Genomic DNA, 13,495 nt, shown 5'->3' on the forward strand with positions numbered 1-13,495 from the left:
CATTGTTAGATACTGACAGTCCCCATTTAACAGCTATTCATCCTCTTAGCCCAATTGTTATCCACACCTTTGTCCAACTGTTCTTCTTTCTCTTTGGGCTGTATCCCCACCTATCGTTTACTCTTACCCCATCCCCCCATCCTATCTTCAGCATAAAACCAACATTTTCCTAGCTACCATCAGTTCTGAGGAACGGTCACTGGACCTGAAATGTTAACTCTGATTTCTCTCCACGGATGCTGCCAGACCTGCTGAGCTTTTCCAGAAACTTCTGTTTTTTGTTTCTGATTCCCAGCATCTGCAGTTCTTTTGGTTTTTAATGGAAGACAGAGAGTTGGGATAAGGGGTTATTTTCAGGGTGGTGACCCATAATTGGGGAGCACCACAGGGATCGGTAATGGGCCCACAGTTATTTACAATGTATACTAATAACTTGGATGAGGAAAGTGAATGTACTTGTAGCCAAGTTTGCAGAATACGCAAAAATAGGTGGGAATGCAAGTGGTGAGGATGACCCAGTCTACAGAGGGTATAGACAGGTTGACTGAACGAGTTGGAAAAATTTGGCAGATGGAATATAATGCGGGGAAATGTGAAGATATGTACTTTGGCAGGAAAAACAGAAACTGAATATTAGTTAAATGGAGAAAGACCACAAAGCTACAACACAAGAATTTGCGGGTCCTCATGCATGAATCACAAAAAGCTAGCATCAAAGTTCAGTGGGAAATAGGGAAAAGCAAATATAAAGTTGGACTTTATTTCAAAAGGGATGGAGTACAAGAATAGGAAAGTCTTGCAAAAGCCATACGTGCCACTAGTCAGACCATATAGAGTCATACAGCACAGAAACAGACCCTTCAGTCGAACTCGTCTGCACCAACCCGACAACCCAATCTGACCTAGTGCCATTTGCCAGCATTTGACCCATGTCCCTCTTAAACCCTTCCTATTCATATACTCATCCAGATGCCTTTTAAATGTAATTGAACCAGCCGCCTCCACTTCCTCTGGCAGCTTGTTCCATACATGCACCACCCTCTGCATGAAAAAGTTGCTCCTTAGGTCTCTTTATAACATTTTCCCCCCCTCATCGTAAACCTATGCCCCTCTAGTTTTGGACTCTTCCCCCCCCCCCCCCCCCACCCCAATCCTGGGGAAAAGACCTTGGCTATTCACCCTGTCCGTGCCCATCATGATTTTATAAACCTCTATAATAGGGTCATCTCTCACCCTACAATAATGTGAACAGTTTGGGTTCCCATGTCTGATGAAAGATATACTGCCGTTAGACATAGCCCAGAGAAGATGTACTGGATTGATCCCCAGTATGGAGAGATTTTCTAAAGGGATTGAACCTTTACTTGTTGGAGTTTAGAAGAATGTGAGATGACACTATTGAAAGAGTCTTGGGTGGGCTTGACAGGGTGGATGCTGGGAGGTTGTTTTCCCTTGACAGACAGTCTCAAACCAGAAGCATAATCTCATAATGGTTCATCCACTTAACATGAAGGTAAAGGTGGACTTCTGAAGGTAGTGAAGCTGTGGAGGTTGTATTGTTAAGTATAGTTAAGGCTGAGAATCTTGGACTCTTGTGTCACAGATGGTAGTGTCTGTACCTCTGAGCCAGGGGGCCTAGGTTCAAGTCCTCTGTTGATAACATCTCTGAACAGGTTGATTAGAAAATATCTATTTAAGGCTGAGATGCAGATTTCAATCTGTAAGGGAATCAAGGGTTATAGGAAAAGGCAGGAAAGTGGAGCTGAGGATTATCAGATCAGCCATGATCTCAATGGGCTGAATGGTCTACTTCAAATCCAACATCTTATGGCCTTGTAGTCTCCCTCTGATCTGTCCGCATCACTGAAGATCTTCACCCCTAGAATCACTGTCATGAATATTTTCTGCATCCTCTCCAAAGCCTTCAAGCCCTTTCTAATTATGGTGCCCAGAATTGCATGTAATACAGGCAGACCCCAACTTGCGAATGCTCATACTTACAAACAGAATCTCATACGGGGATGTGTTAATATTAATTTTAAAGATCTGGCATGCAAATGTTTCCTTGTACTTATGAACGGCTATTTTACATTGTCCTGTATTGTGTTCCGACTTGTGTACAAATCAACTTGCAAAAGTACTCCTGAAAGGAACCCATTGACAACCTGGGGACTGCCTGTACTATATTCCAGCTGAAGCAGTGGCCGAAAATATCGGACTCGGAATGTTAATTTTGTTTCTCATTCAAGAGACGCTAACAGACCTGCTGAGTTTCTCCAGCATTTTGTTTTTACTTTAGATTTCCAGCAACTGGAGTATTTCACTTTTATTTGTGTTTTACATAGGTTTACCATGATTTTCTTGCTTCTGCACTCTGCCCCTATTTATAAACCCCAGGATACTATATGCTTTGGGAACTGCTCTCTCAACTTGTCCTGCCACATTCAATGATATGCATATATGTCCCCAGGTCCCAGTGCTCCTGCATCCCCTTTAGAATTGTATCCCTTCGTTTGTATTTAAATTAAATTTCATCAGCCACTTATCTACCCATTCCAGCATACCTCAAATTCACAATGTGAATTTTCTCTTTTCAAATGTTGGAGTCAGCTGTGTCTTTTCAGTAACAAAAACAGAAGTGGCTGGAAAAGCTCAGCAGGCCTGGCAGCATCTGTGAAGAGAAGTCGCGGTTAATGTTTAGGGTCCGGTGACCCTTCCTCAGAACTGTCTTTTCAGTGTTTGCAGTCTTTACAGTAATGGTTAATGTGTGTTATATATCTGGGTCTTTTCAGCCCATGTATTCTAGTTATATTGGCTACTGTATTAAATTGGACTTCTTGTCTGGCTCCCTGTGATTTTGTGTTGGTTACATTTCTACGAGTGAGCCCAGTACCTTTCTGTGATTTTTTTTTAGGTCTATCTTGTTTGTCTACTAAAAGCAGCAGAATATCAGAGTGTGGTTTGGTTGAACAATAGGTGAATAAGCAAATGTGAAACAGTAATATAATATTTACAATAGATATGCTAATCAGATGATATAATTGTGTGCAATCAAGGCTAAGCTAATATTTTTGTCGTAACACTTCTCAAAAGTAGTTATTATCCTGGACTTTGCAACTGTGAAACAAATTGGTTTGTCCTATCTCAGTTTAAATCGAGTGACTGATTTGAATCATTCAACTTACTCCTCAAAAGAAAAAAACCCAAAGAACTGCAGATGCTGGAAATCAGAAATTGCTGGAAAAGCTCAGCAGGTCTGGCAGCATCTGTGGAGGGAAATCAGAGTTAACGTTTCAGAAACTCGAGTTGCTGGAGCTTGATTTGTTTCTAGTCGCTGTCAGCTCAATTGAATCAGAGCTGTCCATCATGCAGTAGTCTCTTTTTGTATTTGAAAGAAGGGTATAGATAAAGGCATGGAAGGTATGGTTGCCAAATTTACTGATGACACAAAGATAGGTAGGAGAGAATATTAGGTTCCTAAAGGATATTGACAAGTTAGGTGAATGCACAAACATATGGCAGATGGAGTATAAGTTGTTCATTTTGACAGCAAGAATGAAAAAGAACCATATTATCATATGGTGAGAGATTGCAGAGGGATCTGGGTGTTTTTGTGCATGAATCACAAAAGTTTAGTATGCAGATACAGCAAGTAATTAAGAAAGCTAATAGAATATTATCACTTAATCATTTGGGGAATTGAGTACAAAAGAAGGGAGATTATGCTTCAGTTATGCAGGGCACTGATGAGACCATATCTGGAGTACTGTGCACTGTATTGGTTCCTTATTTAAGGAAGGAAGGATGGAAATGCACTGAAGGCTGTTTGGGGAAGGTTGACTACACTAATAACTGGAACAGGTTAGTTATCTATTGAGGAAAGGTTGAACAGACTAGTAATCATGAGTTTAGAACAATAAGGTGATTTGATTAAAGTACACAAAATCCTGAGGGAACTCGACAGGTAAATGTGGAGAGGATGTTTCCTCCAATGGGAGAATCTAGGACTGAGGTCATTGTTTAAACATCAAGGGTTGCCCATTTAAGACATAGTCAACACTTTTTTAATCGAATCAGCCATAGTCTCAGAATGGCTGAGCAGGCCCTTCTAATTCACGTGATTGCATGTAGTTTATTTCTTTTCCTCCAGTACATTTGCTGCAGCGAATCAAACCAAGAGTTAGGCTGGGAACACAGTTCTGGCTGATACTGCTTGTTGTCCTCTGACCTAATTAGGAAGGCTGCCACTAGTTTTTTTTTTCAAAAAAAAAGAAAAAAAATTGCACTTCTGTAGTATGTTTCATGACTTCAGACATTCCCAAAGCACTGAACAGTTAATTAAGCACTTTTGAAGTATGAAACTGGTCAAAAAAAACTTCATTTGTTAGCATATTTCTGGTCACGACTATTACAGAGAAGTCTATTTGCTTTGGTCCGCTTGGCTTCATTTCTTTGTTTTAGACATCATAGCGATTCATATGACTGGCTGAGGGTGGCTTGCCCAGCTATGCCTGAGGGCAGTTGAGAGTCAACCACATTGCTGTGGGTCTGGAGTCACGTGCAGGCCAGACCAGGTAAGGATGGTAGATTTCCTTCCCTGGAAGACATTAGTGAACCAGATGGGTTTTTCTGACAATCAACGAATGGTTTAATGGTCATCATTAGATTCTTTATTCCAGATTTTTAAAAATTGAATTTAAATTCCACCATCTGCCTTGTTGGATTTAAACCCAGGTTGTGGATGTGGTGCCAATCAAGAGGGCTGCTTTGTCCTGGATGATGTCAAGCCCTTTGTGTTGTTGGAGCTGCCCCCATCCAGGCAAGTGGGGAGTATTCCATCACACTCCTGACTTGTGTCTTGTAGATAGTGGACAGGCTTTGGCGAGTCAGGAGGTGAGTCACTCACTGCAGGATTCATAGTCTCTGACCTACTCTTGCAGCCACAGTACATATATGGCTCATCCAGTTCAGTTTCTGGTTATAGCCAGACAGGATGTAGATGGTTGGGGATTCAGTGATGGTAATGCCATTGAATGAACGTCAAGGGGTAATGATTTAATATTCACTCTCGCTGGAGATGGTTATTGCCTAGCACTCTTGTGGTGCAGGTTTTACTTACTACTCGTCACACCAAGCCTGGCTATTGTCTGGGTCTTGCTGCATTTGAACGTGGGCTGCTTCAGTATCTGAGGAGTGGTGCTGAACATGGTGTAATCATCACCAAACATCCCCACTTCTGACTTTCTGGCGGGTAGGTTATTGGTTAAGCAGCTGAAGATGGTTGGGCTGAGGACACTTGGCTGAGGAACTCCTGCAATGATGTCCTAGAGTTGAGATAACTGACCTCCAACAGCCATTTCCCTTTGGTTAGGTATGATTCCAACCCTAAGTTTTGTCTAATTGTCATTGATTCCAGTTTTGCTAGGGCACCTTGATGCCCCACTCTGTCAAATGCAGCCTTGATGTCAAGGGCAGTTACTCCCATCTCACCTCTGGAATTTGGTTCTCTTGTCCATGTCTGAACAAAGGCTGTAATGAGATCAGGAGCTGAGTGACCCTGGTGGAGCCTAAACTGATTGTCAGTGAGCAGTAAGCAAGTGCTGCTCGATAGCACTGTCAATCACTTCCATCGCTTTACTGATAATTGAGCATGTACCGATGGGGCCAGAATTGGCTGGTTTGGATTTGTCCTGCATTTTATGTACAGGGCATACCTGGGCAATTTTCCACATTGTTGGGTAGATGCCAGTGTTAGAGCTATCTTAGAGCACTTTGTCTAGGGGCGAGGCAAGTTTTGCACATCTTCGATCCTATTGCCAGACTGTTGTAAGGGCCCGTAGCCTTTGCAGTACCCAGTGCCTCCACCTGTTTCGTGATATCACATGAAGCAAATCGAATTGCCTGAAGACTGACATCTGTGACGCCCAGTCAGAGCTTCTGGTTAAATATTGCTACAAATGCTTTAGCCCTATCTTTTGCAGTGATGTACTGGGCTCCCCCCATCATCGAGGGAGTGGATGTTTGCGCGAGTGAGTTAAAGCTAGAATGGAAACTGTGGATGCTGTGGTGAACATTTGATAGCCTGGCTAGAATACTGGAGAAAGTTGTAATCTTCAGAATTGTGTCTTAACTGGGGAAGCTTATCCATTGTACATACGCAATTTGTGACCTCAACAGTGGCCTGATCTATCCTGCTTTGTAAATACAACAGAAGTTGGAGGCCTCATCAGGTTCCAGGACTGCTTACCCCCATGTTTAAAGTAGGTGAAGGATTCTGTGTGGGTCATGTGTAGCCTGTTTGAAGATAGGGATGCTTGGCAGCAGTGATAGTGTAGGAGGGGCAGAAGCTAGCCTCCCAACCCCCACAATTCACGGGTGAAAGAAGTGAGAGATTAAGGCTAGTCTAGTGACTTTGTAAAAGTTGCAACCTTTTCTTTCAAGTGGAGACTCAGTAATTGTGGACCTTTGACAACAAGGTGCAGAGCTGGATGAACACAGCAGGCCAAGCAGCATCATAGGAGCAGAGAGGCTGACGTTTCGGGCCTAGACCCTTCATCAGAAAATTGTGGACCTTTGTCTGCTTTCTATAGCTCCTCCCTCAAAAGCAAGTTGCAAACCTTCTGCTGTAAAGGACATTGTAAGTAGCTTTTAACTTTCAAATTGCATGAGCTGGATTTGTTGGCATTTTTGAGAGGAGGTAAGGCCTCTGCCCAGAGCACTGTTTGAGTAAGGGAAGCAATGTTCCCTCAGCCAGTGGCTGATTTTTGGGAAGAATTTCACCTTGCTGAATGAAATGTGTTTTTTCTGCTTCTCTTAAAGTTTGAGTGGAGTCTGTAGACAGCATGAATTGGCTCCTTTCAGAGATCGTGCTCTCTGCACTATGGTGCTGTGGGCTTGTATTGCAAGCAACAAATGCTGGAAATCACAGCGGGTCAGGCAGCATCCCTGGAGAGAGAGCAAGCTAACGTTTCATGTCCAGGTGACTCTTCTTCAGAGCTGAAGTGAAGTGGGGAGGGGGCAGCATTTGTGCTGTAGTTTGGGGAGGGGGGAGCATGGTGGTTAGTGGGTGTAGAGTGCTGATGGAGAAAAGATGTTGATAGTTCAGATTAAGTGATTGGAATGAGAGAATGCTGTGGGCTTGTGCTGTCCTCTCACCCTGCAGCTCCTATCCCTCAGCTCACGCAGTGCCAGCCCTATGCTAAAGTAAGCTTTCAATGAGACTGTTGAAATGCTTCCATAAAGGACAACAACATCATGTGTAAAACAGTACTTTGAGAGCTGCCAAAGTGGGTTAACCAGATAAGCAAGTAAAGCTGGGGGGTAAAAAGCCGTCCCCGGACTTGCCCTGCACAGCTTGTCCAGGCAAACAGCTGCACTGTGCAGCTACCTCCTGTTTACTTCAAAACTCTTGGGCATTCTTTGAAAATTCATGTGGCCACATGGGGGAAAGGGGGAGGTGGGGGGAGGGTGGTTGACAAATGCTTTCCTTGCTGGGTCATGTGAGCTGGAGGCAAACATTACTGACATTTTTTTTCAGTGAAACCTTTATCAGCAGCCAATTACATCTGCAAACTGCAGGCCCAACCCAAACCTGCCCTACCCCTCGTGTGGTTTTAGCCTTGTGAACAACAGCAACTCTAGTGCAGACCGCCTCGTCCAAGTACGATCCTGACATCAAGCTGCTGAATTCTCTTTGAGAATTGGGATTGCTGTGGCGTTGAAAATTGTGTATCAGTACCTGCTATAAAAGGTCAGCCAAAGTATCCGAGTCATTAACTGTTTGTAAGTCTGTGACTAGGACAAATGACTTGGCAGTTTTTCCCCTCTGTACAATTTAGTCATCTTTAAGCATTCCCGAATATGGCAATTGTGCCAGAGGATTGAAGGATTGTCAATGTGATGGTTTTTCTTAAAAAAAGAGGGTGGGGGATGGGCAGTGAAATAAAGCAGGTAACAGGAGACCAGCCAGTCTAATATTGGTTCTGGTGGAATTCCCAGAGGACGTAATATAACAGTGATTACACTTTGCATTAGTGCTTTTGAGGGATCCTGAGGTGGTTTTTAAAAAAAATGCTGTATGAATACAAGTTTCTTCTCGTCTTCCGGCACCACTGCTCCTTGTTGGGGCTATTGTTCCTCTCTCTAAACATGTATGACCTGGACTCGTATTGAAGGGCATAATGTTAAAATGTATAGGTAACATCAAAAGTGAGAATATGGTTAACTTTGTAGAGGATAGTTTGAAGACTTCTGGAGGACGCAGACGGTTAGTAGATTGGAATGATAAATGTCAAAATAAATTTAATGTGAAGTGACATTTTGGGTAGCACGGTAGCTCAGTGGTTAGCACTGCTGCCTCAGCACCAGGGACCCGGGTTCGATTCCATCCTCTGGCAACTGTCTGTGTGGAGTTTGCACTTTCTCCCTGTGTCTGTGTGGGTTTCTTCCCACAGTCCAAAGATGTACAGGTTAGTGGATTGGCCTGGGAAATTCAGGATTACAGGGATAGGGTGGGGGGGTGCAGGTGGTGGGTGGGTCAGGGTGCGATGCTGTTCAGAGGGTTGGTGTGGATTCGATGGGCCAAATGACCTGCTTCCTCACTGTAGGGATTCTGTGATTCTGTGAAAGAGAATATACAATAAATGATAAAATCTTAAAAATGAGTAGAGCAGAGTTTTGGTTTCACACATGCAGATTATATAAGTAAGAGGTCAATTTGAAGATAAATCATATACAGCCTTCTTAGTTTTGTAAAGAAAAGCATGGAGTGGAAAAAGTGGGCAGTGCTCAATCTGTACAGATCCGTGGTCAGCCACAGTTTGAATATTGAGCCTAGTTTTGATGCTTTACTTTAGAAGGAATCTCCAGGTCATAGACACGGTTCAGAAAATATTCACAAAGCTAGCAGGGACAAGTGGCTGGAAAAGTCGCATCCCCTTAATTGGTTTGGGAGATTTGGCAGAGCAGTTCAAACTTACTTTTGAGAGGCTTTTGAAAGGTTTTGAGTGTAAACTAGGAAAAGTGTTCCCTGTTAATCAGTGTGTCAGTAACTAGAAAGGTCAAAATGAAGATAATCACCAAAAGAATGAATGAAGGGAGGGGTGTGGAGGAATTTGCACAGTTGTAAATTTAAAAGGGCATGTGGCACAAGGTTTTTAGTGTACAGGGACAATGGTCAAAAGGGCAGAGCAATGGGATTGAGCTTTCTCAGAGAGTGCATGAGCAATAGGCCAAATATCTGCCTTCATCCTTCTGAATACTTACTTTGTGATTGAGCAATTCAATGTTTGTTTTGATCCGTTTCTGTTCAAACCCTGCCTCTGAAGCCAGGATGATAATAGAAAAGCTTTCGTTGTCTCAGTAACTGTTGACATAAATAAACAGAAGTTAAAATCTGTGGCTACTAGTCAATTAAACTGGGCCTTTTGAAGCTACCTGAAAAGAGAAGGAGAGCTGTTGGGTGAAAGCATAGGCCATGAAAGGAGCACAAAACCATTATAGAACAGTCAGGAGTATCTGCAGAAATACATTTTGATAGTATCTATCACAAGGCTGAGTTATTGAAAAGATGATGCAGGATGACTAGATTGAGCTTGGCTGCGAGGTGTACAAGTTCCTAGAAATGATCCTCCCACAATTCTGCGTTGGTTGAAGTCTTTCGATTATGGTCAAGTTTTTTTCAGGCTATTGCCAGTGATTCCAGTGAAGCTGAAAGGGTATCTGCAGGGTCTGAAGAGAGCACGATACTGAGTTGGTGTGTGAGTCAGCATGAATAGTGCAAACTCATCTGCATGGAGCTTGTGCAAACAGGTCATGTACTGTACAGATGAGAATGAAGCTGTTCAATGGGAGAGACTGGGCACTGCATTGTCCCTCACGCATCAATCTAGAGTAGGGGTCACACATGAAATTGAAGCTTAACAGTATTTTCTGCAAGTCTGACTTGTTAAACTCATGCAGGACCCCTTCTCATACTTGAGGTCTCTTAAACATAGTTCTGTCTAATGATGTGCAGACTTCAGTTTTTCTCCCTGTGGGGAGAATATGTTTACTTGAGAAAGGATGTATTGGCACTGGAGGGGGTGCAAAGGAGGTTCACTAGGTTGATTCCGGAGTTGAGGAGGTTGGCTTATGAGGAGAGACTGAGTAGATTGGGATTATATTCATTGGAATTCAGAAGATTGAGGGGGGATCTTATAGAACCATATAAAATTATGAAGGGAATAGATAAGATAGAAGTAGAGAGGATGTTTCCACTGGCAGGTGAAGCTAGGACAAGAGGGCATAGCCTCAAGATTAGAGGGAGCAGATTTAGGACTGAATTGAGAAGGAATTTCTTCACCCAGAGCGTTGTTAATCTATGGAATTCCTTGCCCAGTGAAGTAGTTGACGGTACTTCAGTAAAGTAGATTTTTTTTGAACAATAAAGGAATTAAGGGATACGGTGAGAACGCGGGTAAGTGGATCTGAGTCCACGAAAAGATCAGCCATGATCTTATTGAATGGTGGAGCAGGCTCGAAGGGCCAGACGGCCTACTCCTGCTCCTAGTTCTTATGTTCTTATGTTCTATCTCGGGCAAATAGGCACAATACTGTGTAGGTTTCTCAGCATGGTTTGGAGGATAATGAACATTTCAAAAACTGTCTGGGCACTTGGACCCCCCCCCCCCCCCCCCCCCCCCCCCCCCCCCCCCAGCCTCCACCACCTCCAAAACAAACTAATATGTATCAGTATGTAAGCTGTACACTTTCACTGTGTCATGGCTAGTTTGCGTGAAGGTCAGTATATGAATCTTGTGTTAACATTTTGTTTTTCACCATACAGATATCAAAAACATTGAGAATCTTTACTTTTAAAGTTTGTACTGTGCACAGTTTTTTTTTTAGGTCCCATAAAAGTGATGGAGCCCTTTTAAACTGACCTGGAACTATGTTGAGTTGGTTACTGTGTGCCAACCTTGGCACTGTGCTGAAACATTCCATGGTAGTTAATGCACTTTGTTTCCTGCTACGTTGGCTTGACCTGAATGCCTGTTTGTGCTGAGTAAACTCTCCAGTTCTCTTCCATTTGCTGTTCCTTCTTGCTTTTTGTGTCCAATTGATTATTTTTTTTCTATTTGCTACAGGGAACGTGGCTTCAGCAGAGAACTCGGAGTGGGGACTGGTTCCTATCAACATGGCTCCTGACCAGGAAAAGAAAGAGTTGAAAGGTAAATTCATCATCTGTATCCTCGGATTCCCTGATTCTTTCTTGTTTGATATCCTCTGTCTTTGGTACAGTGTGGGGAATTATTTCAGAACTTCACACAGAAGCACAGAAGGATTAGTACACACTCTGGCACACTCTTGCCTAGCTGCTGCCCTCTCTGGTATGCATTCTTTTAAGAAGACCCTCCAAATCCTGCCGTGCCCTGCCTTGCATGCTTTCTTCACTCCTCTTCTTCTCCCCGCCCCTGTCCCCCACAAACAAAACATCAGTGTTGCTGTTATTGGCAGTAAGAGAGATTTAATTTTTTTTGGCTCACATTGCTTTCATGTCTAGCCCCTATCCCAAGCACAGAAGCAGTTTTAAAACTTCATGACAGTTCAGATTTTGTTTTGCTTGCTTTGAACAAGTGAAATTGTGTGGCTTAAAGACTAGCAAGAAGAAAGATCTAATGCTGTTGCAGTGGTTCTTTTGGTATAGCATTACTTAATGCAGGAAGTCCCGTTCTGTTTCCTGGTCCTTTTCAAAGGAGGATCAGGCTAGCATGAAATACCTGGAAAGAAGCCCATCAAATTTAAATTTTCAACCAGCAATTTTGATTATTTTAAATGCCACAATAGTCAGAAAGTCCAAGGAAAACTGCATTGCAGTTATTTGGACATTTTTTGTAATTTTTGGAGTCGCAATTTGATTTTGTCCAGTTAGGTTTGATGAAGGGTGTTATCTGTAAATTGTATGCTTTTCTTCTGTGCATACTCGGCTTTGGTAAAATGAATTCTCTTGCTATTTTAATCTTCAAATGGGTGGTGTTCCATTACTCTTGCATCAGAGTGGGATGTTATGGGGTCACAGGATAAGTTTAATTGTTGAGAGCATTTGCCAGACTGACTTTGGTGTTCAGTTCCTAAACATGTTGCCAAAAACTTAGATGGATCTCAAAGCAAAACTTGAGTAGGGAATTACCTACGAGTGTGATTTAACACAGGAGATAAAACCTTCTGGTTTTAAAAGCACAACTAATAGCAGCGCAAACAGTTGCATAACTGTTCAAAAGTCAGAATTTGAGCACTGGCTCCGCATTGAATTCACAAGCCAGCAATATAAACAGTACTTTTGGCTTATCTAGGTGGGCCAAGAGGTCAAATGCAGCCTGAAACAAAATGGCAACATGTAAAGCCCACCACCAGCTGCAGCAGTTTATATAAACACTTATTGTTATACATTCAAGGCTATGGGCTGAGTGTGGGGAAAATGAGACTCGTGTAGGTGATAGTGTATTTTTGGCGGTGCAGACTCAATAGGCTGAAGGGCCTCTCTGTACTCAATGATTCTTTGATCCTTGCTGTCAGCAATACATCAATTCTTGTGATGGTTATTTTTATCTTTAATGTCCTTCTCTGTTTTCAAACATTGTTTTTCTTCAGCACAGCCAGGTTTCAAGCCAGTCAGCCTGTGCTTTGCCTGGGCTGAATCGCACCAAGTGTGATTGTATACCATGGACTCGGCACCATTAGCCATAGAAACAAAGTCTATTTGCATTATTGCTGTCCATCCCTATGCTGCTGTCCCCGTTTGGAGTCCTCTGATTCCCACCTATACCTCATTACTCATGAGTAATGCCCTTGAAAGAAAAACAGCGTATCTTTATACTTCAGAAACCGTCCCAAGGCACTTCACAGGAGCATTATCATTCAAAGTATAACACCAGGTGATCCAAAGAGATATCCGGTCAGATGACTTAAAGTTCAGTCAAAGGGGTTAGTTTTTAGGAGGTTCTTAAAGGAGGAAATCGAGGTAGAAAGGTGTAGGGATGGAATTCCAGAAACTGGGATTGAGGCACCTTGGCATGGTTTTGACTAAAATTAAGCATCCTCAAGAATTAGAGAAGCATTGGCTATCTTGAAAGGTTGTCGGACTGGAGGGAATTAGAGATGGAGGGTGGGGTGTGGCCACGGAGGGATTTGAAAACAAGCTATGAATTTTAATATCGAGACGTTGCGTAGCTAGGAGTCTGTGTAGGTCAGCAAGCACAAGGGCAATTGGGATGTTTGATTTAGTTAATCCAAAAAAAAACTGCTGGAGAAAAGGAGGGAATGTGGTTTGTACAGTGGTATTTGTGGCTGGAGTGATTTTTTTTTTTTTTTTTTTTTTTTTATGGCAGATCCTTTTTTAAAATTAGAATTGCCCATCCTAAGAAACATGGCTACTTCACCAAGATTGTTGTCATTTTTACAATACAGACATAGATCATCAGCGCTGCCCAGTATTATCGGTTTTGTAGATACTGGA

General features: G+C 42.7%; 2 protein-coding genes across 3 annotated transcripts in view; one reads left to right on the plus strand and one right to left on the minus strand.

Moving 5' to 3' along the window:
* The first annotated feature begins 7,616 nt into the window (after positions 1–7,616).
* The window catches only part of slc11a2 (solute carrier family 11 member 2), a 137,700-nt gene continuing 131,821 nt past the window's right edge, over positions 7,617–13,495 (plus strand). For both annotated transcript variants that reach the window (XM_048618791.1, XM_048618790.1), the window contains exons 1-2: positions 7,617–7,750; positions 11,127–11,210. In XM_048618791.1, coding sequence (XP_048474748.1) covers positions 11,177–11,210 — 34 coding nt within the window. In that variant the 5' untranslated portion in view covers positions 7,617–7,750; positions 11,127–11,176. The remainder of the gene's footprint in view (positions 7,751–11,126; positions 11,211–13,495) is intronic.
* Positions 8,514–13,495, minus strand: part of LOC109925297 (HIG1 domain family member 1C-like) — a 151,434-nt gene continuing 146,452 nt past the window's right edge. Inside the window, exons 6-8 of the transcript XR_007265869.1 lie at positions 10,923–11,183; positions 9,265–9,364; positions 8,514–8,619 (exon numbers count right to left, since the gene is read on the minus strand). The gene's annotated coding sequence lies outside the window, so the exon portion shown is untranslated. The remainder of the gene's footprint in view (positions 8,620–9,264; positions 9,365–10,922; positions 11,184–13,495) is intronic.

The sequence above is a fragment of the Rhincodon typus genome, chromosome 41 (genome assembly GCF_021869965.1).
Source record: "Rhincodon typus isolate 14 chromosome 41, sRhiTyp1.1, whole genome shotgun sequence".
NCBI classification, from domain to species: domain Eukaryota; kingdom Metazoa; phylum Chordata; class Chondrichthyes; order Orectolobiformes; family Rhincodontidae; genus Rhincodon; species Rhincodon typus.